General features: G+C 40.9%; 1 protein-coding gene across 1 annotated transcript in view; it reads left to right on the forward strand.

Moving 5' to 3' along the window:
• Positions 1 to 26,150, forward strand: part of dna2 (DNA replication helicase/nuclease 2) — an 86,581-nt gene extending 60,431 nt beyond the window's left edge. Inside the window, exons 11-22 of the mRNA XM_073027155.1 lie at positions 139 to 369; positions 3,531 to 3,647; positions 10,077 to 10,186; positions 13,511 to 13,620; positions 14,204 to 14,428; positions 16,870 to 17,063; positions 19,171 to 19,260; positions 19,340 to 19,526; positions 20,945 to 21,034; positions 22,007 to 22,192; positions 23,950 to 24,096; positions 25,919 to 26,150. Of these exons, the coding sequence (XP_072883256.1) occupies positions 139 to 369; positions 3,531 to 3,647; positions 10,077 to 10,186; positions 13,511 to 13,620; positions 14,204 to 14,428; positions 16,870 to 17,063; positions 19,171 to 19,260; positions 19,340 to 19,526; positions 20,945 to 21,034; positions 22,007 to 22,192; positions 23,950 to 24,096; positions 25,919 to 25,984 (1,753 nt within the window). The 3' untranslated portion in view covers positions 25,985 to 26,150. The remainder of the gene's footprint in view (positions 1 to 138; positions 370 to 3,530; positions 3,648 to 10,076; positions 10,187 to 13,510; positions 13,621 to 14,203; positions 14,429 to 16,869; positions 17,064 to 19,170; positions 19,261 to 19,339; positions 19,527 to 20,944; positions 21,035 to 22,006; positions 22,193 to 23,949; positions 24,097 to 25,918) is intronic.
• Positions 26,151 to 26,425: the final 275 nt, after the last annotated feature.

Below are 26,425 nucleotides of genomic sequence, written 5' to 3' on the forward strand. Positions count from 1 at the left end.
CTGTATTAGTAAGCATGAAGGAAATTTTCTATAAGTGCTGCATTAGGATGGTAATATTAATTTATCTTTGATTCAAAACAAGATAATTTTAATTATTTTGACACTGTATATTGATATTCTGATGTTTTCTTTCAATAGAGAATTGCAAGGTTGTTGTGTCGCTAATCTAGTGCGGAGTGGTTGTGTACAAACTGTTTCTGATGGACAATATCAACATCAGTTCAGACGAAAAAGTGGGTGCATTTCAAAAACTGCACTAATAGTTGGAGACAGGGTTGTAGTAAGTGGTCAGGAGAAAATGCTGTTTGCTATGTCCTCGGGATATGTCACTGAAATCAACGCCTCGCTGATTACCTGTTTGTTGGATCGGTAAGAACTCTGTTTTTAAATTTTAATAAATTTGTAAGAGGAATTATAGCAGATCCAACAAAATGATTTAGATCAGTATTTGTCATGTACATCTGCAACTTCCTTTGAAACATAATCATTTTAGACCAAATTTTTGCACTGAAGCTAGAAGCTTGTTGCTTAATGTGAATATAACGCAGCATTTCCAAGGTCAGTTTTTAAATTTAAGCCACTTGGAAGAACTTGAGGCCATGGCACAAAATGATTATGTTTCTATTTTAAACTCCCCAACATTACACAGTATTGGAAAACTTGTTGCTTAGGTTGCAAGGTTTAAAGAAATACTTATGAAGCAAAGGCATGTTGAATAAACTCTCCTGAGGCTTCCAGCTGGGTATAGGTATTGATTATAATCGACATTTCGATGACAAACAGTGCCATTTTCAGGGACGATGCTTGGGCATGTCTAGTCTGGTGGTATTTAACACCCCCCCCCCCCACCCCCATAGAAAATAAATGGTCCCAACACTGTGGAACATCACTAGTCACAGGCAGCCAAGCAGAAAAGGGCCCCTCTTTTCCACGAGATATACCCCAGGCTACTGCGGGAAGTGAGGGAGTGGATTGTTGAACCTTTGGCGATGATCTTTGCATCGTCATTAATGATGGGAGAAGTACCAGAGAAATGGAAGGATGCAAATGTTGTTCCCTTTTTCAAGAAAGGGAGTAGAGATAACTCAGGAAATTATAGACCAGTGAGTCTTACTTCAGTGGTGGGCAAGTTGTTGGAGAAGATCCTGAGAGGCAGGATTTATGAGCATTTGAAGATACATAATCTGATTAGGGATAGTCAGCATGGCTTTGTCAAGTGTCGGTCATGTCTTACAAGTCTGATTGAATTCTTTGAGGATGTAACAAAACACATTGATGAAGGTAGAGCAGTGGATGTAGTGTATATGGATTTCAGTAGGGCATTTGATAAAGTTCCCCATACCAGGCTCATTCAGAAAGTAAGGAGGCATGGGATCCTAGGAGACCTCGCTTTGTGAATTCAGAATTGGCTTGTTTACAGAAGGCAAAGGGTGGTTGTGGATGGTTCGTATTCTGCGTGGAGGATGGTGACCAGTGGTGTTCCATAGGGATCTGTTCTGGGACCCCTCCTCTTTGTGATTTTTATAAATGATCTGGATGAGGAAGTAAAAGGATGGGTTAGTAAGTTTGCTGATGACACAAAGGTAGGGGGTGTTGTGAATAGTCTGGAGGGTTGTTAGAGGATACAGCGGGACATTGATTGAATGCAGAACTGGACTGAGAAGTGGCAGATGGAGTTCAACCCAGATAAGTGTAAAATGGTTCATTTCAGTAGATCAAACTTGAAGGCAGAATATAATATTAATGGTAAGAGTCTTGGCAGTGTGGAGGATCAGAGGGATCTTTGGGTTCATGTCCATAGGACACTCAGAGTTGCTGTGCGGATTGACAGTGTTGTTAAAATGGTGTGATGGCCTTCATCAACTGTGGAATTGAGTTCAAGAGCCATGAGGCAATGTTACAGCTATATAAGACCCTAGTTAGACCCTACTTGGAGTACTGTGTTCAGTTCTGGTCACCTCAGTACAGGAAGGATGTGGATACCATAGAGAGAGTGTAGAGGAGATTTACAAGGATGTTGCCTGGTTTGGATAGCATGTCTTATGAGAATAGGTTGAGTGAACTTGGTGTTTTCTCCTTGGAGTGATAGAGGATGAGAGGCGACCTGATAGAGGTGTATAAAATGATGAGAGGCATTGATCGTATGGATAGCCAGAGGCTTTTTCTCAGGGCTAAATTGGCTAACATGAGGGGGCACAGTTTTAAGGTGCTTGGAAGTAGATACAAGGGGGATGTCAGAGGTAAGTTTTTCACACAGAGTGGTGGTTGCGTGGAATGCACTGCCAGCAACGGTGGTAAAGGCGGATACAATAGTGTCTTTTAAGAGACTCTTAGATAGGTTCATGGAACTTAAAAAATAGAGGGAAATTCTGGGCAGTTTCTAGAGCAGGTTATGTGGTTAGCACAACATTATGGGCTGAAGGGTCTATAATGTGCTGTAGATTTCTATGTTTGCTCTTAATAATAATCCCATTCTTCGCTTCCTGCCAGTCAGCCAATCTTATATCCATGCTCGTATCTTTCAGTTAATATCATGGGCTTTTCTCTGTTAAGCAGCCTCATGTGCAGCATCTTGTCAAAGACCTGAAAATCCAAGTAAACAACATCAACTGACTCTCCTTTGTCTATCCTGCTTGTTATTTCTTTGAGAATTCCAACAGATTTGTCAGGCAAGGTTTTCCCTTTAGGAAACCATGCTGACTTTGGCCTATTTTATCAAGTGCTTCCAAGTTCCCTGAAATCACATCCTTAAAAATGGACTCCAACCGCTTTTCAACCACTAAGGCTAATTGGTATATAATTTCCTTTCTTTTGCCTTCTTCCTTTCTTGGAGAGTGTAGTGACATTTGCAATTTTCCTGTCCTCTGGAACCATTCCAGAATCTAGTGATTCTTGAAAGATCATTATTAATGCCTCTACAATCTCTTCAGCTACCTCTTTCAAAACCCTGTGGTGTAGTCTATTTATCCAAGTGACTTGCCACCTTCAGACCTTTCAGCATTCCAAGCACCTTCTCCCTATTAATAACAACTTCCCTTGCACTCTTGAATTTCTGGCATACTGCTAGTGCTTTCCACTATGAAGACTAGTGCAAAATAACTATTAAGTCTGTCTGCCATTTCTTTGTCCCCCCATTACTGCCTCTTCAGTTTTAAGGATCTGGTACATAATCTTCAAAATAATCAGTGTTGGACTATAGGTACTATAGTGCATTCTGATTTGAACTAATAAATCCAGCAGCTACTCCTGCATATCTTTCATCTGGGGCAAGAACCTGCCACATTATTGTTCAAAATTTTATAATTTAAAACTAAATGTGTTGCTTTACATGTGCTTAGCTTCATTACTTTTTCAGTCTTGGGGGGAAGTTGAAAACTGCAATAATGAGAGAGGGAGCTCTCCTACACCACTGCTGTCGGGTTTGTTTGAATGATGGTGTTCACACACATTTCATCATGCTTTTCAGTCCAGCTTTCTTTGAGTTGTTCTACGTTTATTGGGAGATTCTAAAGCTGTACTTTACTGTTCAGGAATCTCTCCAGACTCCCTCAGGAAACTGTCTTCAGACTTGATCAGGATGAAGGAGTTGGAAATATGAATGTTCATTTAGGAAATCTTTCCAAATTGATGGAAAAATCTGAAATCAGGTAAGGCACTGCTGTAAAGCAGGTATTGCAGTGTAAGTTATGGTTCACAGGGGTAGACTAGCTAATGTATTGTCTAGCTAGTGAATGCATCAAACAGCCGTAGCATGTTAGATGTGAGGCATAATCATAATGTTTGTAGCATGTATGAAACTTAGATATGTAGACTTTTTCTTCCTCTTTTCACCTGATTGAAGAATGCTTGTTTTTTGGGTTCTGAGGTGACTGATGAGGTCAATATCAGAACTGCAAGCGCTTCCATAAGCAGGCAGAAAGTTAGGTGAGAGGAGCTGTGTTCCTCTCCCCCCCCCCCCCCCCCCCCCCGCTACATAAGACTGCAAATGCATCGTGTTGATAACATCTTGACTATCTTTTCTATCTCGTGCAGTAATGACTTACCTGGGACAAGCTGCGGCAGCCGATCTCTGGCACTGAGCCTGATTCTGCAGTGCAGAAAGGAGGGGGGGAGGAAGAGGAGAGCGGTAGTGATAGGGGACTCAATAGTTAGAGGTACAGGCAGGAGGTTCTGTGGTCGCGACAGAGACTCCCGGATGGTTTGTTGCCTCCCGGGTGCCAGGGTCAGATGTCTTTGATTGCGTGCACGGCATTCTGAAATGGGAGGGTGATCAGCCAGATGTCATGGTACACATCAGTACCAATGACATAGGAAGAAAGAGTGAGGAGGTCCTGAAGAGTGAGTATAGAGAGCTTGGTAGGAAGTTAAAAAGCAGGACCTCGAGGGTGGTAATCTCAGGATTGCTACCTGTGCCACGTGCCAGTGAGGGTAAGAATAGGATGCTCTGGAGGATGAGGAACTGGTGTAGGGGGCAGGGTTTCAGATTTCAGGATTATTGGGACCTCTTATGGGGCAGGTAGGACCTGTACAAGGGAGACGGGTTACAGCTGAACTACAGGGGGACCAATATCCTTGCAGGGAGGTTTGTTAGTGCTGGGGGGGGGGGGTGGGGGGTTAAACTAGATTTGCAGGGGGATGGGAACCAGAGTGCCAGAGTAGATAGTGGAGTGAGGGTGAAAATAAATGACGTTAAAGGTTCATGCAAAGTCACAAATAGAAGGGTTGTGTGTAGTGGTAATAATCTTCTGAGGTGTGTCTATTTCAATGCAAGGAGTATTGCGGGGAAGGCTGATGAGCTGAGGGCATGGATTGACACGTGGAATTATGATATTGTAGCCATTAGTGAAACTTGGCTACAGGAGGGGCAGGACTGGCAGCTTAATGTTCCAGGGTTCCAATGTTTCAGACATGATAGAGGCAGAGGGATGAAGGGTGGGGAGGTGGCATTGCTAATCTGAGAAAATGTTACAGCAGTGGTCAGGCAGGACAGATTAGAGGGCTTGTCTACCAAGGCCATATGGGTGGAGCTGAGAAACAGAAATGTTATGACCACATTAATGGCGTTGTTTCCAGACCACCCAATAGTCAGCGAGAATTGGAGGAGCAAATCTGCAGAGAGTAGCAGACATCTGCAGAAAACATAAATTTGTGATAGTAGGGGATTTTAATTTTCCACGTATTGATTGGGACTCCCATACTGTTAAAGGTCTAGACGGGTTAGAGTTTGTAAAATGTGTTCAGGAAAGTTTTCTAAATCAATGTACAGAGGTACGGACTACAGAGAATGCAATATTAGATCTCCTATTATAAGGAAACGAGTTAGAACAGGTGACAGAAGTGTGTGTAGGGGAACACTTTGGTTCCAGTGATCATAACACCATTAGTTTCAAATTGATCATGGATAAAGATAGATCTGGTCCTCGGGTTGAAGTTCTAAAATGGAAAAAGGCCAAATTTGAAGAAATGAGAAAGAATCTAAAAAGCGTGGATTGGGACAGGTTGTTCTCTGGTAAGGATGTCGTTGGTAAGTGGGAGGCCTTCAAAGGAGAAATTTTGAGAGTGCAGAGTTTGTATGTTCCTGTCAGGATTAAAGGCAAAGTGAATAAGAATAAGGAACCTTGGTTCTCTAGGGATATTGGAACTCTGATAAAGAAGAAGAGAGAGATGTATGACATGTATAGGAAAGAGGGAGCAAATAAGGTACTTGAGGAGTATAAAAAGTGCAAAAAAAACTTAAGAAAGAAATCAGGAGGGCTAAAAGAAGACATGAGGTTGCTTTGGCAGTCAAGGTGAAGGATAACCCAAAGAGCTTCTACAGGTATATTAAGAGCAAAAGGATAGTAAGGGATAAAATTGGACCTCTTGAAGATCAGAGTGGTCTGCTATGTATGGAACCAAAAGAAATGGGGGAGATCTTTTTTGCATCTGTATTTACTAAGGAAACTGGCATGGAGTCAATGAAAATAAGGCAAACAAGTAGTGAGGTCACGGAACCTATACAGATTGAAGAGGAGGAGGTGCTTGCTATCTTGAGGCAAATCAGAGTAGTTAAATCCCCAGGACCTGACAGGGTATTTCCTCGGACCTTGAAGGAGACTAGTGTTGAAATTGCAGACTGTTACGATGAGCAAATATGGCTGATGTAATCTTATGTAGACATTTAAATTAATTGTTCTCAAAAGGAGCAGGAAAAGGACAGGAGTATGTGTACAGCTATATGGAGATATAGTGAGCAGCTGTTAAACAAGTATGAGATTGGCTTCATAAATTGAGGAGTAATACCTTTTTTTTTAAAAAAAAAAAGTCCTCTGCTTTTTGACATCTCTACTATTGGAAGAAATTTCTCACCAAGCATCCCAACCCCATCAACTTCTTCAGGTTGCTTCGCCAACGAAAACAACCCCAAGCTATCCAGCAGTAGTAGTCAGGTCCCTGGCATTGTGACCAGCTCTGAAACTCAGAGGGTAAGGATGCACTCAGGACAATAGTGGTAGGAGTCTCAATAGTGAGGGGGGCAGTCAGGAGATTATGAAGCTGCAGAAGGAAGGCCAGGGTGGTGTGTTGCTTCCTGGCTGCCAAGGTCAAGGATGTCTGAGTGGCTGCAGAAAATTCTCAAGGGGGAGATTTAAGAGCTATGTACCAATTGCTAATCCTCACCGATATAATGTAATGCAAACTATGCACTTCACTCTATGTTTCAGTGTATATGTGACAAATGAAGTTATCTTTAATCTTAATTGGTAGAGCAAAGGATGAGGTTCAAAAGTAGTGATCTCTATTATTCCTGATGCCATGTGCTAGGGTGGTCAGAAATAGAATTTGTGGCAGAGGAGCTTGTGCAGGGAGCAGGGCATCAGGTTCTTAGGCCATTGGGATCTCTTCTAGGGTAGAGGCGACCTGTATGAGAGACTTGAACCAGAGAGGGACAGTGTCCTTGCAGGGAAATCTGCAAGTGCCACATGGGATGGTTTAAATTAGATTGGCGTGGGGAGCAGGAGCAAGTCTTGAGATAAAGCAGTAACCAGTGAGTAAGGTGAAGGTTTCCATCAGTTAACGTACGATAGGGAGAGCAAGCTGTTGCCCATGTAACAAGCACCCCCTCTCCACACATCTGATGAACCCAAAGGAATGTCAGAGACTAATACAGTTTGATACCAGCAGTGTCGTAGGGGTTGCCAGTCATCATGGACTCCAGCTCCAGATTTTTCCCTCTGGGTTTACTCCCGTAGCCTTCCCCATGAGTGGGTAGAGCTACAAGGCAGGGAAGGTTTGGGATCAGAGTTTTCCTTCTAGCTGAGCTGCCATCCATGGCTGACAAGCCCATCTGTCCAAAGCAACTGGTTTTAAGAAGCCAGTAACCTGCTTTTGACTCTTCTCCAGTCAGTAGAAATGGTTCCGCCAGGCTTAGTAGCTAAGGCCAGGAGTTGGACTTGGCTGTCAGAGGCTATTTGAGGCGCATACCATTAGGAGCATTTAAAAGGTAGTGGGAGCTTGTCCCCATTACCACCCCTGGCTATAACAACCTTAGGGAATCAATGAGTGAAAGTCTAGTAGTCAGGATAGTCAGGGCACAATGAAAGCAGGGAAATGAATAGCCTGCTAAACTGCATTTATTTCAATGCTCAAGGTATACCAGGTAAGCTAGATGAATTCGGAACATGATCTGACTGGTATGTTCCAGCCATGACAGAAACATGGCTGAAAGAAGGCAGGCCTGGCACCTCAATGTTCCAGGATACAGATACTGATGCACTGTCAATAACTCCAAAAGACTGGAAGTAGAGTAAATACTGAAAGGCTTTTATTAGCAGTAAAACGGAGCATGTTCATGCTGGATGACTGCCCTGGACTGTGGGAGGAGCAGTGACACAATCACCTTTATCCAGGGGTCTGTGGGAGGAGCCACAGGAGCAGTCAGCAGAGGAGCGTGTCCAGACAGGTATACATGGTTTACCACAGATACTACATGTGTGACAGAAGTACAGATATCTGAAATAAAGGCACAATAAGTATGCTCCAGTCTTCTGGCATGTCACCTATGGCTAATATTGATACAATTTTCTGCCAAGGCTCCAGCAATTTTTTCCCTAGCTTCCCTAAATGTCCTAGGATACACTTAGACATGCTCTAGGGATTTAACTGCCTTTGTGTGTTCAAAAACTGACAGCTCCTTCTCTCTTTTAATGTGGATATGGTTTAGGTCACCATTGTTCTCTTCCCTGAATTCATTAGCTTCACTGACCTTCTCTATGGTAAATGCGTTTGAGAAGTATTCATTTAATACCTTGCCCATCTCCCATGGCTCCTCACATAGATGACCACACTGATCCTTAAAGGAACCTATTCTCTCCCTAGTTACATTTTAGCACTTAACATACTTATGGAATTTTCTACAATTTTTCTTTACCTTATTTTACAAGGATATCTTGTGTCCTCTTTTCGCCCTCCTGATTTCCCTCCCAAGGGCACTCCTCCATGCATTGTACGCAAAAGAGTCACCTACTCCCACCTGACGTATGTCTCCTCCTTTTTCTTGACCTCAGACTAATTCCCTTGTGCTCTAATTCTGGCACCCCTGTCCTTTGACAGGAATATATTAGCCCTAAGCTCTCCCTATCTACCTTTTAAAAACCCTCCATTTGCCAGATGGTCCTTTACCTGCTGGCAGACACTCCCAATCAATTTACTTAAAATAACCTTTACCCAATTTAGGGTTTTAACTATTAGACTCCTTCTGTCTTTTAACAGAACTATTTAAAAACTAATAGAATTATGATCACTGTTCCCGAAGTGCACCCTCACTGACACTTCAGCCACTTTCCTTGCCTCAATTCTTATCAGAAGGTTGAGTGTTGCCCCTTTGGTGGGGTTATCTCTGTATTGCTTGTGACATCTTTGTTGGATACACTTAAAAAATTTTGCCCAAATCACTTTGGACTAGGGCAAACCTAGTCAATATAAGGGGAGATAAATACACCCACTATTATTTTTACAGCTGTCTATGTATTTGTTCCTCTAATTCGTGTTGACTATTCAGAGTGTGTTCTACCGTACTGTCTCATCAAAGTGATCACCCCCTCTTATTTCTAAATCTTACCCATGCAGTCTCGCAGGACGATACCCAGGAATGTTTTCTTTTCGGTAGCAGTGTGATGCTCTCCCTAATCAGAAAAGCAACTCACCGTACCTCCATCTGTACCTGTAGCAACTGTTATTGGTGTTGTTTTATCACTGTCGTGTGTACTGAGATGGAGTGAAAAGCTGCTGTTTGCATACCATCCATGCAGATCCTGCCATACTTACGTACATTAAGGTAATGAAAATTAAAGCAACATAGAATATAGTGTTGCTGCTTCAGAGCTTTGGAACATTGAGCTGCCAGTCTTGCCCTTCCCTGAATCCAGTTTTGGTAATAGGTTTAAATATCCTTGTCCCGTGTATTAATCTATGTTTGGAGTTCATCTGCTTGCCTGTCTGGCTGTGCATGCATTTGTTGCTATCTTCCATAATTTCCTAGATTCTTGGAAAACAGCAAATGTAACATTGCTATTGAAGAAAGGGAAAATTAAAGAAGCACAGGATTAAAGACTAGTATCCAAACATCAGTCTACAGGCAAGTCCCAAATACCGAATTAAGAAAATTATAAAAGGGGACTTTGAAAAGCATAACATAATTAGGTAGTTTTGGTTAGCAATTTGATTTGTGTTCTAGAAGGATGGAATTGGCAGGAAATAAGAAGCCAGTTGTATATTTGGATTTTCAAAAGCATCTACTGAAGTGTAATTTTACTGTACCAGGTTTGAGTGTAACATTTGACTGGTAACGGAATGGTTAAAGACAGAAAACAACACCATCTAATTTCTGACCAAATAATTCCTTGTGTATTGCCTCATTTCCTGTTCTGTGAGTACAGTCTGGATCAAAGAAAAGCACCCTGCTTATTGTCTCAAAATGTTGAGGGGCACCTTTCAAATATCATTCCAAAATTAAAATGACTTTTCTAATTTGTTTACTGTTATTTATCATTGAGGAATAATGTACAGAGAAAATGATGAGCTGTTCTCTATTTCTTCAGTGATAAGCTTCGAGAACTCATCGTAGGACTGAGGCCACCACAGTTCGTTCCTTATCTGAGCACTGTACTCCCACCTGAAACAAAGGAAACAGTGGCTAATATTTTGAGAGGTAGTCTGACTATTTCATATTGTTAATGACTCTGTTGGTATTAGTGTGAAATTAACAACAACCATTAACTTGGTGTTAACAAAATGAATTTGGGTAACGTAGTGGTTCAGTCTGCACGGAGTTTACACGTATTCCCTGTAACTACGTGGGTTTCCCTCAGGTGCTCCACTTTTTTCTCATGCTTCAAAGACCTAAATTAGCCCTGATTATCGAATCAGAGGAGAGTTGAGTTAATGGACATGAGACAGAATTGGAGAAAATAGGGGAATACAATTGCTCTTAAAGTTGGCATGAGCTTGCTGAGCCAAATGGGTGGGGGGGAGGGCGGGGAGAAGTCCTACATCATTAAAAAAAACTGCAGGAACCTGCTGTCAATTCAATGATTCAAAGTGCATTTTATATCGAAATATATATAATTTATACAACCTTCAGATTTCTTTTGGTTACAGGCAGTCACAATTTATGTCATTTCTCAGTTTTGAGCACTCAGGATGCAATCAGTCTTCTTGAATTGGTTTTAAGTCAAGAGGGTTGGTTTAGAAATGAGGTTTTTTTTACATTTGTACAGGAAAATGGTGAGGCCACACTTGCAACACTGCACTCAGTACCACTTTATTACATACCTCCTGTACCTAATAAATTGGCCAGAGTCTCTGTTCATGATCTTCTGCTTTTGTAGCCCATTACTTCAAGGTTTGACATGTTGTATGTTCAGAGTTGCTCTTCTGCACACTGCTGTTGAAATGCGTGGTCATTTGAGGTATTGTTGCCTTCCTGTTAGCTTGAAACTTGAGAGGTCAGAGGCCATTTTGTTTATTGCACCATTTTTAATAAACTGTAGATACTGTTGTGTGTGAAAATCCCAAGAGATCAGTTTCTGAGATACTCAAACCACCCCATTTGGCATCAACAATTATTTCATGGTCAAAGTCACAGAGATCACATTTCTTCCACATTCTGATGTTTGGTCTGAACTACTACTGAACCTCTTGACCGTGTCTGCATGCTTTTATGCATTCAGTTGCTGCTACATGATTGGCTAATTAGATATTTGCATTAATGTACAGGTGTACCGATTAAAGTGGCCATTGAGACTAGGTAATTTTACAGTGGTATGCAAAAGTTTGGGCACCCCTGGTCAAAATTTCTGTTACTGTGAATAGCTAAGCGAGTAAAAAATGACCTGATTTCCAAAAGGCATAAAGTTAAAGCTGACACATTTCTTTAATATTTTAAGCAAGATTACATTTTTATTTCCATCTTTTACAGTTTCAAAATAACAAAAAAGAAAAAGGGCCCAAAGCAAAAGTTTGGGCACCCTGCATGGTTAGTACTTAGTAACACCCCTTTTGGCAAGTATCACAGATTGTAAACGCTTTCTGTAGGCAGCTAAGGGTCTTTCAGTTCTTGTTTGGGGGATTTTCGCCCATTCTTCCTTGCAAAAGGCTTCTAGTTCTTTGAGATTCTTGGGCCGTCTTGCATGCACTGCTCTTTTGAGGTCTATCCACAGATTTTCGATGACGTTTAAGTCGGGGGACTGTGAGAGCCATGGGAAAACCTTCGGCTTATATTTAGGTATATTTAGGATCATTATCCTGTTGTAGAAGCCATCCTCTTTTCATCTTCAGCTGTTTTACAGACAGTGTGATGCTTGCTTCCAGCATTTGCTGGTATTTAATTGAATTCATTCTTCCCTCTACCAGTGAAATGTTCCTCGTGTCACTGGCTGCGACACAAGCCCAAAGCATGATCGATCCATCCCTATGCTTAACAGTTGGAGAGGTGTTCTTTTCATGAAATTCTACACCCTTTTTTCTCCAAACATACCTTTGCTCATTGTGGCCAAAAAGTTCTATTTTAACTTCATCAGTCCACAGGACTTGTTTCCAAAATGTATCAGCCTTGTTTAGATGTTCCTTTGCAAACTTCTGATGCTGAATTTTGTGGTGAGTACGCAGGAAAGGTTTTCTTCTGGTGACTCTTCCATGAAGGTCATATTTGTGCAGGTGTTGCTGCACAGTAGAACAGTGAACCACCACTCCAAAGTCTGCTAAATCTTCCTGAAGGTCTTTTGCAGTCAAAGGGGGGTTTTGGTTTGCCTTTCTAGCAATCCTACAAGCAGTTCTCTTGGAAAGTTTTCTTGGTTTTCCAGACCTCAATTTGACCTCCACCGTTCCTGTTAACTGCCATTTCTTAATTACATTACGAACTGAGGAAACGGCTACCTGAAAATGCTTTGCTATCTTATAGCCTTCTCCTGCTTTGTGGGCGTCATTTATTTTAATTTTCAGAGTGCTAGGCAGCTGCTTAGAGGAGCCCATGGCTGCTGATTGTTGGAACAAGGTTTGAGGAGTCAGGGTATTTATAAAGCTTTGATATTTGTGTCACCTGGCCTTTCCTAACGATGATTGTGAACAAGCCATAGCCCTAACAAGCTAATTAAGGTCTGAGACCTTGGTAAAAGTTATGAGAGCTCAAATCTCTTGTGCCCAAACTTTTGCATGGTGCTCTTTTCCTTTTTTCCACTCTAAAATTGTACAGAACAAAAATAATACACTAATCTTGCTTAAAATGTTGAAAAGAATGTTTCATCTTTAACTTTATGACTTTTGGAGATTAGTTCATCTTCTATTCATAGTAACAGAAATTTTGACCAGGGGTGCCCAAACTTTTGCATGCCACTGTATGGCTCCGGGGAAGAAATTGTATCTATCTTACCCCTCCCTCCCCAACCTCCTCAGAGCTGAAATACAATTTCCTCCTCGGAGTTTTCATGTCTTCCTCTAAGATTTACACATCAATCCAGTCTTCAGCAACCCACTGTCCTAGTGCCCTTGAGGCTCTCAGTGCCTCCCATAACCCTGTCACTCACTCATTTCCAGTGCTCATTTTGATCTTTCTTTGGGGCTCACTGTGAGTCTTGCACTTCCCCAGAAGTCAGCTTCACTTTTCCCCTATACTCAATCCCCAGTGCTTATGTTCACCCCTCCAACTCATCTCAATTATCTATCTCTCCTATTTCTTTGGACTACCTTCCCTGCCTCTCCTTATCTACAATTGCTGCCACATTCCTTCATGCTGTACCTAATTCCATGCTCCACCTGCAGTTATCTTCCCTTTGCAATTGATAATTTACTGAAGCGGGCCTTTGATCAAAGTCAAAGTAAAATTTATCAAGCCACATATATGTATAGAGAATGGATCTCAGGGTAGTATATAGTGACATATATGTACTTGGATAATAAATTTACTTTGAACTTTGATATACTACCTTGAGATTCATTTTCTTGTTTATCTGATCCAATATTTTTCTTTATATTCAAGGCCTGAACAAACCTCAGAAACAAGCAATGAAACGGGTGCTGTTGTCAAAGGATTACACGTTGATTGTGGGCATGCCTGGGACAGGGAAGACTACCACTATCTGCACTCTGGTAAGGCGGGTTAACCAGCATCATTAAGGAATCAAACAAAGATAGTTGCTTTGGCTTGTTAGGTTAGTTGTCACTCAATTTTTCAATGCTAATTTAGCATTCAGATAGGTTATGCCTTATCTGCATCTAAAAAATTTTGATCTGTAAGCCTTGATAACTCAAATTGACATATAATTATCATGGAAATTGTGATTGATATTACACACAAAATGCTGGAGGAGTTCAGTGCAGGCAGATTCTATAGAGGGAAAGGAAGTTGACATGTTGGGATGACACCTTTCGTTTGTCACTGGTGGTGTTTACTCAGTGGGTTGCATTTCCTCCTATTGCAGTGGGAACTGCGAGTGGTTCTTAAGATACCACTTGTTTTAGTTTTATTACTTGTTGTATTTGTCTGTTATAAAAGTGGAAAATGTTGGGGATTCACAGCAGATCAAGCAGCTTCTGTGGAGAGCTGAAGAGTCCACATTCCAGGTTGATGATTCTTCATCAAATCTATTTTCCCTTTATTTTAATAAAATAATTAGTTTAGTTGTTACTTTGCAGATGTACTTAAGTGGTTATTTTTCTGCTTTTTGACAAGGTGCGGATTCTTTATGCCTGTGGTTTCAGCGTCCTCCTGACCAGCTACACCCATTCGGCTGTGGATAACATTTTATTGAAGCTGGTTAGATTCAAAGTGGGCTTCCTGCGTTTGGGCCGGAAGCAGAAGGTTCACTCTGATATCCAGAAATTTACTGATGAGGATATCTGCAAAAGAAGATCCATCCGGAGTCTGGCTGAGCTGAAAGGGCTGTACGAGAGTGAAGTAAGTGTAAAGACCTTGATTGTTCAAGTTGTGTGCTGTAGTGAGAGTTCCACAGGCTGGTTTCTCACGTTTCTGTGTGGAATGCAAGCAGATTAGCATGGTCTTGTTCTCATCTATCTTGCACTCTGATGAAGATTAAAGTAATTGCTGTTTCACTTTTCATTGTTGTTTCCTTCCTTCATTCAAATGTCCAAGGCCACTTGTGACTTGAAGTGAAAACAATGATTTCCCAATAGAAAGCTTTAGATGATATATTTTAGGTACTGACTGTTCAGGAATGTCTTATGTTTATAGCCTGAATATAAGGTTAATGGCATGGTGACATCTTCAAATGAAGAATATATAAGTGTTCTCCTGAATTCAAAGATCAGGATCCTGCACCAGATAAACTTCTTTATTGCTCTTCAATGTTTGCCATCATCACAAAATGTAAAACTACTTAACAACTGCTGACCCAAGTAATCAGTATGATTATGGGGACAAAAAAGATGGCAGATGCTGTAATCTGGAGCAAAAAAAAAGCTGCTAGAGAAACTCAAGAGTTGAGTGGCATCTGTGGGCTTATAATGCAGTGTTTCAACCCAGGAGGTCAATCATTCCTTCAACTCCACAGATACTGCCCAGTCCACTGAATCGGTTTGTTTGAATCAAAGTTCATTTATGTCACCACATACAACCCTGAGATGCATTTTCTTGTGGGCATATTCAATAAATCTATAGAATAATTAGAATCAAAGAAAGACCATCCAATTGGGGCATTTAACCAGAGTGCAGAAGACAAGATGCTGAGGAAATACAAAAAGAAGAGTTAACAATGATAATAAATAAATAAGCAATAAATATTGAGAACATGAGATGAAGAGTCCTTGGAATGTGTCCTCTTGTTGTGGGAACATTTCACTGATGGGGCAAGTGAAGTTATCCTTTTTGGTTCAAGTGCCTGATGGCTGAGGGGTAATAACTGTTTTAGAACCTGGTGGTGTGTGTACAGAGGCTCCTATACCTTTTTCCTGATGACATCAGTGAGAAGAGTCCAAGTCTTAGAGGTGGGGAGGGAGGAGTCCCTGGTCATGGAGGCTGCTTTCCTGTGACAGCATTTCATGTAGATGTGTTCAATGATTGGGAGGGCTTTACCTATGATGAACTGGTCCATATCCACTACTTTTTGTAGTATTTTCTGTTCAAGGGCATTGATGTTTCCATACCAGGCTGTGATGCAGCCAGTCAATATACTCTACTACACATCTGTAGAAGTTTATCAAAGTTTCTAATAAAGTTACCTTTTGATTTAAAAAAAAATTATATACTTATGGGCAGCTTTCAAAATCAATAGTATATTCTCGACATATGGTAAAATTTAACTTTCTGGTTATTTCATTGTATTGAAAGTTAGAAATTGCAGAGTTGGCACTGTTCTTATAGAGTAAACTCTGATTATAACTAAACTTCTCATCACTCTGGTCCAAAAAACATACCAGAAGAATCCGTTACAAATATTTTTGTTGCCTCTATTGCACTTAATTGTTCCATTGCTTTCTTTTGTTCAATCCCCTGAAAGCTTAAGGTTATCCAAAAGTTTGTTGGAATTTCCCACTCCCAGAAGACTTTGTTCTTCTGCAGTGCAGTGTTATAGAAACATAACCACATTTTCCCTTTCTCTCCTCCCCTCCCCCCTCTCTCTCCCCCTGGCTCTTATCCTTTATGTTAAAGTGTCACTCATGCATGCATTCTACCCTCTGGCTCATTCGTACAAGCTTATTTTGACTATCCTCATGATCCATGTAAATGGTGTGGCTGTGTGCCGTTGTGTTGGCTTTCCATATGAAAGCGCATGTTCTCTTCCTCCTTGTTCCACTTCTTCCCTCCCCGTATGTGCTTTCAACCTTCAGTTTCTAACTTTTAATCCCACTACTTTCACCTCTTGTTGTCTACTCATGTAATAATATGTATGTTACAATAGCATTATTATTACTATGTTCCTGAATGATGTATCTGTTTTCTAAAATGTAGCAGTTCCCCAGAGCCACATTGAACTGCCACTACTACATATCCTCCTGCCACATGTACTCTCATTTCCCCTACTTAATAGCATTTTCCAAGTTCATAGTCTATGCCCTCTTGTAATCTCAGGTATCATTGTTTGCTCATCCCTAACTTTCTGTGCACCAATAAACTCAGAGTGCAGTTATAATTCCTTGTGTTCAGATTAAGTACTTTTTTGCAGAAATAACCTCAGTATCAATCACTAAGGTACAACGTAAGTATTGTCCTCCTATGTTTTCACTATTCGTATTTGTTTACCTCCTCCAAATCTTACTCACAAAACCATTCTGTCACTCTATGCACGAAGGAACTTGTTAATTTAACTAGGGTTAATTTTTGGTGTTTAGATGGATATAATCTGCCTATGTAATGACAGAAAGGTGTTGATTATGTTTCAGCTGGTGGTTGCAACAACGTGTATGGGAATGAAACATCCCTTATTCGGTCAAAGACGTTTTGATTTTTGTATTGTGGATGAGGCAGCCCAGATCAATCAGTTGATCTGCTTGGGCCCCTTGTTTGCTGCGGATCGGTTTGTATTGGTGGGAGATCATCAGCAATTACCACCTGTCATTCAGAGTTCACATGCCAGGTAAGACCTCAACTGGATCTAGATGAATTGCAAGATAATCTGTAAATACCTGGATTGCAAGAGTAGGTGATTTTAATTTTGATCATGGTGACTGGGACTACAAAGGGTTTGGATGGGATGGAATTTGTTAAGTGTGTTCAGTAAAGCTTTCATAAAGTCAAAGTTGAGTTTATTTTCGTATGTATAAGTACACATTTGGAAAGGTGAAATTAAATACTTGCAGCAGTGTCAGATGCACATGACTTCATAATCAGCAGCATTCACAAGTTTAAACATATTAACGATAAATTATACACAATATTTACAAAAACACAATTGGAACATGAGTAAAGTCCTGTAGAGTACAAAGTGATTGAAGTGGTTATATTGTTGCTAAACTCTAGTGATGAGGGTTTTGTCTGGCAGTTTGGTAAAGGGTTTAGCTGTTCTTGAACCTGGTTGTTCAAGCAATATATCATAAGGTTATACAGCACAGAAACTGGTTCTTAGCCCAACTGGTCCATGCCTACCAAGATGTCCCATCTAAGCTCGTCCCATTTGCCAGTGTTTGGCCCATAGCCTTCTAAGCCCATGTCATTTAAAAGTTGTTATTGTATCAGCCTATACTGGCCCTTTGAGACACTGGCAATATTAGACTGTGTACTGGGGTAAAAAGGATGGGCAAGTGGGGGAGCACTTGGGACCAGTGACCAGAATTCTCTTAGTTTTAATATAGATATGGGAAAAGATGGGATAAGTTCGCAAGTTGAAGTCCTGCATAGGGTTAAGGCTATTGGACAGGAACTTGCAAATGTTGATTGGCAGATGTGTTTGCAGGTTGAGACATGGCTGGGAAATTTTATAAGTGAAATAGGGAAAGTTCAAAATGAAAGTATTATATTAGGTACAGACAGCTGTGATCAAGTGAATGTCGTGTGGTAATTTAAGGGATGTGTGTGTACAATTGAGAGGGAAATGAGAGGACAGGAGATAGCTTTGGCAAATAAGGTAAAGAAAATCCCAAGAGATTCTATATTAAGAGCAAGGGTCCCCTTAAGGATCATTGTGAATGTTTATGTGTGGAGCCACAGGACAGGTTTGAAGTCTTAAATAATTATTTCTCATTTGTATTAACCATGGTGAAGGCCGTGCAGGTTTGGGGAAGGGAATAATGGCATCTTAAAACATGCACACTTTACTAAAGAAGAGATTCTGGAGCCCTCAAAGCACAGAAAACTGGATAAATCTTTGGGGCTTGAACAGGTTTATCTTGGGACCTTGTGGGAAAATAGGGAAGAAATTGCTAGTGGGTGGTGAATTAGTGGAATTCTGTGCTACAGACGGCTGTGGAGGCCAAGTCATTGGGTGTATTTAAAGTGAAGGTTGATGGTTCTTAATGAATAAGATTACGGGGAGAAGGCAGCAGAATGGGGTTTAGAGGAAAAATAAATCAGCCATGAGCAGACTTGATGGACTGAGTTGCATAATTTTGCTCTTGTGTTATGGTTTAATGCTAATCCTGCTTGCTTGCATTAATTTCACATCCCTATGTTCCTTGTTCATTGAAATGTCTGTCCAGAGGCCTTTTACAAGGTGCCATGGTAGTGTAGCAGTTAGTGTGATGCTATTACAGCTTGGGGTGTTGGAGTTCAGTTCCTCTGTCATCTGTAAGCAGTCTGTGTGTCCTCCCTGTGCAATGAGTGGGCATGCACTGGGTGCTCTGGTTTTCTCCCTCAGACCAAAAACATACCGGTTAGTAGGTTAATTGGTCATTGTAAATTGTCCTGTGATTAGGCTAGGGTTAAATTGAGGGTTGCCGAACGGTGTGGCTCGAAGGTCCAGAAAGGCTTATTCTGTGCTGTATCTCAAAATATAAATACAGTCACTGCTCTTGTCTCCTCAGGCAAATCATTCACATTGCACTGCATTTACAGAAGTCCTTCTCCATCCACACTGCAGTACTTTTAATTACTCTCCTACCTGTATTTGCTAATATATACAACATCCACTTCACCTCATGCAAGTATCAAAATATTCTGCATTACCTGCAGCACCAGTATGCATTCTCATCACAGCAGTGCATTTGTTCAATCCTCATGATACCCTTCAATGCATTCTGTACCCGCAGAGCTCTGGGAATGGACGAGAGTTTGTTTAAACGTCTGGAGAAAAATTCCGATGCTGTGGTTCAGCTAAATGTTCAGTACAGAATGAACAGGTACCACCTTTGAATTAAACACGTGGTTTGTTAAAAGCATTTTGACAGTCCTTTAACAATGCTTTATCAACCTCCACAGAACAATAATGTCACTCAGTAATACATTAATATACCAGGGGAAGTTAGTCTGTGGATCTGAACAAGTGGCGTCTGCAACGTTAAAGCTGCCCAAGTGGTGTGAACTGGCCATAGATGTTCCAGGGGCTTCCTGGTTGAAGAGTGCTCTGGAGCCAAATAATCCAGTTTGTTTCCTTAACACAGAACAGGTGAGATGACACTTAATGTTAACATAAGGTGTTACAGCACAGGATAGGCCCTTCAGCCCATGAAGCTGTGCGATCTTTTAACCTGCTCTAAGATCAACCTAACCCTTCCCTCCTACATAGCCCTCCATTTTTCTCTCAATCATACACCTTTTTAAAAGTTTCTTAAATGCCCCTAAAGTATCTGCCTCTCCCAGCACTTTCTGTGTAAAAAAAATTACCTCTGAATCCCCCTATACTTTCCTCCAATCACCTTAGAATTATGCTGTTGTTTGCCATTTCCACCGTGGGAAAAAGTGTCTGGCTGTCTATGCCTATTGCCATCTTGTGCACTTTCATTAAGTCACCTCTCTAGCTCATTCACTCCAAAGAGAAAATCCCTTGCTCAACTTACTCTTATAAAGACATGATCTCTGGTACAGGCAGAGTCCTGCTAAATCTCCTCTGAGCCTCTCTAAAGCTTCCACCTCCTTTTTACAGTGAGATGACTAGACCCAAACACATTCCATGTGTGGTCTAACCAGAATTTTATAGAGCTGCAATATTACTGATGGCTCTGGAACTCAGTCTTCCGACTAATGAACACACTATACACCTTCTAAACAACCTATCAACTTGCATTGTAACTTAGATGAATTAATGGATGTGGATCCCTCTGTTCCTCCACACTGCCAAGATTCCTGCTTTTAACTCTGTATTCTGCATTCATTTTCAACCTTCCAAAGTGAATCACCTCACTTTTCTGGGTTGAACTCCACCTGCCACTTCTCAGTCCAGCTCTGCATCCTGTCAATTTCCTGTTGAAACCTACAACAAACTTCTGTACTCTCCACAACTCCATCATCCTTCGTGTCATCTACAGGTATGGTAAAGCCTTGGAATTTCTTCTGTGTTTTTCTGAAGTTAAACTAATACTGGCGTTACTCGCTCAAGGCGCAGGAATATCAGTAATGGTTATCAGGAACCTTAGCAAATCAATTAACACAGATACTCTTAATCTGGCTCAATGACCTATACCCTTCTTCCTCAGCTCAGTGCCCAATATCCCCACCCACTAAGTTCATGTAATATTTAAATGATTTACATACTTACTGTGCAGGAAAGGAGGGAAACACTTCAAGGTGGTACAACTTGATAGATGAGAGCTTTGTTTAAAAGGAAAGTAGCTGAAGGTTTGGCAGCTAAAGAGGGGGAAAAGGTGGCCGAAAGTGATCAGAAGGGGGAATAGAGGGGAAGAGGAGCCTGACATTGGGGCACACGACGGGGATGTAAAAACCCAAAGAGAGTGAAGAACAGTCTCTCAGTTGAGGGAAGGGTGGCATGGGGGGATTATTTTTGTTGTAAACCAGCCTTCAATGTTACATAGAATATGTCACACACAGTACAGTCCCATTTCAATTGAGGTGTGCTGTTTATCCAAGGTTCCAGCCCCTGAGACGGAAGAACAGTGTGGAGTGAGCAATGTAACTGAGGCTGATCTGGTGTACTGTTTGATAACAGCTTTAATAAAGGTAGGTCTGTCTGGTTTTGAAAGAACTTTATGCACCTTACCAAGGTGAAGTGTTCTTAACACTAGTGAGTATAATTATACATTCCAGAATGTTCCATTAATGCTAATTTGCCTAAACTGCAGCATGTTTCTGATTGTTAGCTGAAATGCTCAAATTAAATCACCGTGTGAGGGAGTATAGAAATGCCTCTAATTTGTGACTAAAATTGTACGTGCATACTTGCTAGCAACCACTGTGTGAATGCTGGTATATCTGTAATTACAAAGAGAACTTCTGTGACTGTGACCAAATATTATTCTTATTCCTATCAATGCCTTTGGTTTGATTTAGCATCCTTCTCCAACCTTCCTCCACATCAAAGATTCATTTATTTATTATCAAAGCATGTATCCATGTACAACTCTGAAATTTGTCTTCTCCAGATAGCCACAAAACAAAGAAAGAACATGAAAGTCATTCAGAGAGAAACACCAACCCCCCCCCCCGTTTTAAAGCGAAGAATGGCATCCCGATCATCAACTCCCACACCCCCCAAAAAAACTCCACCTGCATGAAACAGAAGAGGAAAATCGACCCCACCCCACCCCTTCTGCACAAAAAACTAACAGGACATCTACCCCAAACACGCTCCCCTCACAACAAAATAGAAAATGAACCGGCGATTTAAAAAAACACAATATAGAAATAATGAATCTGAAAAGTTAGACAGCTTTGTGCAATTACACTTAGTGCTATTTGTATTTATCTGATCATGTCTGATAATCACCAGCTTCTCTTTCTGTCCTGTGCCTGCATTTGGTGTTCCTAAACTCTGATCTCTTTTATCTCACCTACTTGCTATCCTTTTAACAATTGTGCAGGTCACAGCATGACATAGGCTGCAATGCTGAAGGTGGAAGTAAACTGTGGCCAAGAGTGTTATTGGAGGTGATTGATATGCTAATGCTAATTCTTGTGTTATTTTGTAAACAGGCTGGATGCAAGCCTTGTAATATTGGGATTATTGCACCATACAGACAGCAGCTTAAGACGATCTCAGTTTTGCTGATGAGGGACAAAGCTTTCAGTGCTGTTGAGGTGAATACGGTGGACAAGTACCAGGGCAGAGACAAAAGTGTTATCATTTTGTCCTTTGTTAGGAGTAACAGTGAAGGAAAGGTGAGTAAGATGATGTCTGTGCTGTAAACTGTTGTGTAATGTGGTGAAAGAATGCTAACATCCTCCCACTTTGGCTTGGTCTGTCTTTATGTTGGCTCATGTTGAAAATCCTGCTTAATTACAACAGATGTCATTCTAGAGAAAAACCAAAGAATAACCATTCTGAACCCCCATTATGCTTACAGTAACTTCTGCTCTGTCCACATTACAGAATTTTGCTTTTGATTTTAATTTGAACAGCATAGTAATTTGAATGTAATTGTTCCTGATTTGCTCATTTCAGCAAGCTACAAGTTCTCTTTAGTGCATTGAATTGAATTGAATGATCTTTATTGTCATTATACATAGGTACAATGAAACTCCGTTTGGCTTCCTCTCAAGCAATTAAATAAAGCCGGTAGATAAAAACAAGACAATAGAAAAACAGTATTAAATAGATAAGTAGCAGAAAATAAGTTGCAGCAGCACCAGAATATCACAGAAATGCACAAAGTGCTGTTAATGCAAGTATTTGAGTCCTTGTGTATGCATGTGTCTGCTCACAGTTTCAGTCATTGTTTTGTGGGAGTGGTGTGATGGATGCCACAGCTCTGGGGTAGAAGCTGTTCCTTAGTCTATTTGTTCTGGCTTTTAGTGTCCTGAACCTTTTGCTGGATGGCAGCGGGTCAAATGGAGTGGCCGGGGTGTGAGGTGTCTCTGGTTATGCTGATTGCTTTCCTCCTGAGTCTGCTGGAATAGATGGTGTCCAGTCCTAGGAGCTCCATCCTGACAATTCGCTGGGCCGCCTTCACCACACGATGCAGGTCTTGTCACTCAGCGGCTGTGCAGCTAGCATACCACACTGTGGCGCTGTTGGTCAGGATGGTTTCAACTGTGCTTCTGTAGAAGTTAAGCAACAGCTTTTGTGGGAGTTTAGCCTGTTTCAGCTTTCTGAGGAAGAAGAGTCTTTGTTGTGCCTTTTTTAGAAGCAGCAAGGTGTTGTTGGTCCATGACAGCTGTTTTGACAACATAACTCCAAGGAACTTTAGGTTTTACACACTTTCCACTACCTCTCCATGTATATGGAGTGGGGTGTGTACTCTGTCCTTTAATCTCCTGAAGTCAATGATCATCTCTTTTGTTTTAGAAGTGTTAAGGACCAGGTCGTTGTCCTTACAGCACTGTCAGATGATCCACCTCGAGCCTGTAGGCTGTTTCATCCTGTCCGAGATCAGGCCAACCACTGTGGTATTGTCGGCAAATTTAATTATGGAGTTGGAGGTATAGATGGGGGTGCAGTCATGTGTGAAGAGTGTGTAGAGCATAGGGCTCATCAGCCCACAGCCCAGCAGGGTGCCTACTTTTAAGATGAGGGTGGTGGAGGTGTGCTTACCAACTCTGACTTGCTGTAGTCGGTCTGTGAGAAAGTCCATGACCCATGAGCACAGGGAGGAACCAAGGCCAAGAGTGTTCAGTTTGATGACTGTGTTAAATGCAGAACTTAAGTCCACAAATAACATCCTCACATAAGTGTTCGGTTCCTCTAAATGCGTCAGAGCAATATGGAGGGCTGTTGTGATTGCACCCTCTGTGGAGTGGTTTGCCCGGTAGGCAAATTGGTGTTTGTCCAGATCAGGTGGCATTATAGCCGTAATCTGTGAGAGCACAAGTCTCTCAAAGTACTTCATGGCTATGGGTGTCAGCACTACAGGGTGATGTGCATGTGAATAGGTTTACAAAATGTAGGCAATAACTCTATCAAACTTTCTTTCTTAAAGCTTGGAGAATTATTGAAGGACTGGCGAAGATTAAATGTAGCTTTGACAAGAGCAAAACACAAGCTGGTAATGCTGGGATGTATATCAACCCTGTGCCAATATGCTCCTTTGAAACAATTGCTGGATCACTTGAAGAATGAAGAAATGATATCCTTAACTAATGATTTGTTTAGATAAAGTACAGTGGATTCCAGTTAATTGAGGCACAGGGATGTAAAAACCCAAAGAGAGTGAAGAACAGTCTCTCAGTTGAGGGAAGGGTGGCATGGGGGGATTATTTTTGTTGTAAACCAGCCTTCAATGTTACATAGAATATGTCACACACAGTACAGTCCCATTTCAATTGAGGTGTGCTGTTTATCCAAGGTACATTTTGGCTCAATTAAGCGGTTGCCCCAATTACCTTAAGTTTCCTAGAAGTAGTTAAAAAGGTATAAAAAAGGTAATCTAATTTTAACCGAGTAACAAATTACATATTTAAATGAAATACAGAACAAATTAGAACACTACCAATACTACAAGAGTATTATAAAGCTCTATGTTAGTTCCTAACAGTTATTGCTGGAGGAATTCATCCAGTGTACGCTGCTGTGTTCTTTAGATTGAGAAAGTTAACAAAATCAGCACAAGCACTTATTGTCGTCTGACTTCATACAATGCTTTTGACGATTGCATCTTCCAAATCTTCAGTTTCAATGTAACATTCAAGATGATTGTTGATGTCTTCAAATTCTTTGTAGTTCCTAACTTGGTGAAGTAATGAAGTCATTTCATTTTCACCTCTGGTTGTTCCTTGCATCTCCAAGCCTGAATGCTTGAAATGGCAGTGAGCAAAACAGTTTTAATTTGTCTTGCTGTTCATTTCTCACCAACCATCAGTGACAAATATCACTGCTTTTTGAACACAAATACGTGCCACTGTCGTAATTTCAAAACTGTTCACCCTAAGCACAGTGTAGTGTCTAGTGGTTACACAGTGCAAGCAACTGATGCTAGTTAGTCCCTGTCCTAATTAAATGGTGTGGTGTCCCAAATAAACAAGTGGAATCCTTGCTATTTTCTCGATTAGTTTTTGTTCTTTAAGAGTTGTTCCAAATAAGTAGCTGCCCTGATTAACCATTGGCCCAGTTAAATGGAATCCAGTATATGTACAGGTAAGTACTGAAGACAAAAGGGTGTGGGACAGAGAAGTTCTGGGTAAAATTTCAGCCTGGTCTGACTGGATGAAACTCCAATGTTTGACTTATGAAATGTGTTGGGCAGTGTTCATACAGATCCCAATGGGATTGGGCCTTTAACCTTAATACCCATAAAATCACTAAGTACACTGTGTGTGATGGAGAAAATGTCTCACCCAATTAGGAAAAGATGGAGGGGATTTACAGAGCCTTTTTCTGTTCTGTAGAAATGTACATTTTTTTCTTGTGTGAATGATTCTGATGATTCTATACTCTTTGCACATTGCCTTTTAATACTTTTTTCTGTAACAAGGTGTCTAAAGCTACCCAAACAATGCCCTATCACTTTATCCCAAAATGTCTTTATAATGAGAAGCAGATAGGTGGATATTGAGCTCCCTTTTTGACAGGATTAGGAAACGTGGGAGACGTGTGGTGGTGAAGAGATAGTAGTCTCTCCTTTGGTAAACAATGGAGTTTAAGATGGGTTGACGTTAGACCTTGGGCCAATGTGTAAGTGATGCTTACTCAGTTGAGCGAAGTTGTAACAAAAAAAGCCTTTTAGATTAATAAGCCACCAGATGTGAACTCAGATGACGAATGATAATGTCCCACCTACACTACAGCACTCCTCAGCCTGAGCACCCAGCCAGTCTGAATCTTAAACTGTCTTTGCACACTACAGCCTTGGTCATGACTGGTCTGTGGCTTCAGCTGCTAGGCAAGTGATTTTTTTGGACATATCTTTTCAGAATGCACAGCAAGTCTTTCTTATCCTTAACTAAGTGTACATCATTGACCTTCCCCCTGCAGCACACCAACTCATTACTGTGAACAGAGCCAATTTATCATTGTGAAGATTGTGAACTGCTGCTCCCTGGTACACAACTCAGTGAACAAATATACTAAGACTTTAGCATCATCTACCTCCTTGATAAGTGTTGTTTTTCTTATTAGTGTAACCTAGATTTGACAGTAATTTGAATTTTATTGTATTATTAAATAAAATTTCAAGCCCTTAAATTCTTATTGCTGAATCAATTCAAAAATACTTCGACTCTTTCATGTTCTTTGTGATATCGAAGACAAGTATCATGACTGGTTTGTTTAAAGCTAACTGTATTAAGGTTGAAAACCATTTTTTCCACCAGGTGACTATGCAGAGCATTTATAACATTGCCGACCAAAGCATGTAATTGTATAGTCCTGTATGCTCAAACCAGCATGTAATTGGCTACGATCATACTGAGCCATTGTGACATGCCTGAACAATGTAAGTGGGTGTGATGTTCAGTGAT

Source organism: Hemitrygon akajei, chromosome 23 (assembly GCF_048418815.1).
Source record: "Hemitrygon akajei chromosome 23, sHemAka1.3, whole genome shotgun sequence".
Classification (NCBI taxonomy): Eukaryota; Metazoa; Chordata; class Chondrichthyes; order Myliobatiformes; family Dasyatidae; genus Hemitrygon; species Hemitrygon akajei.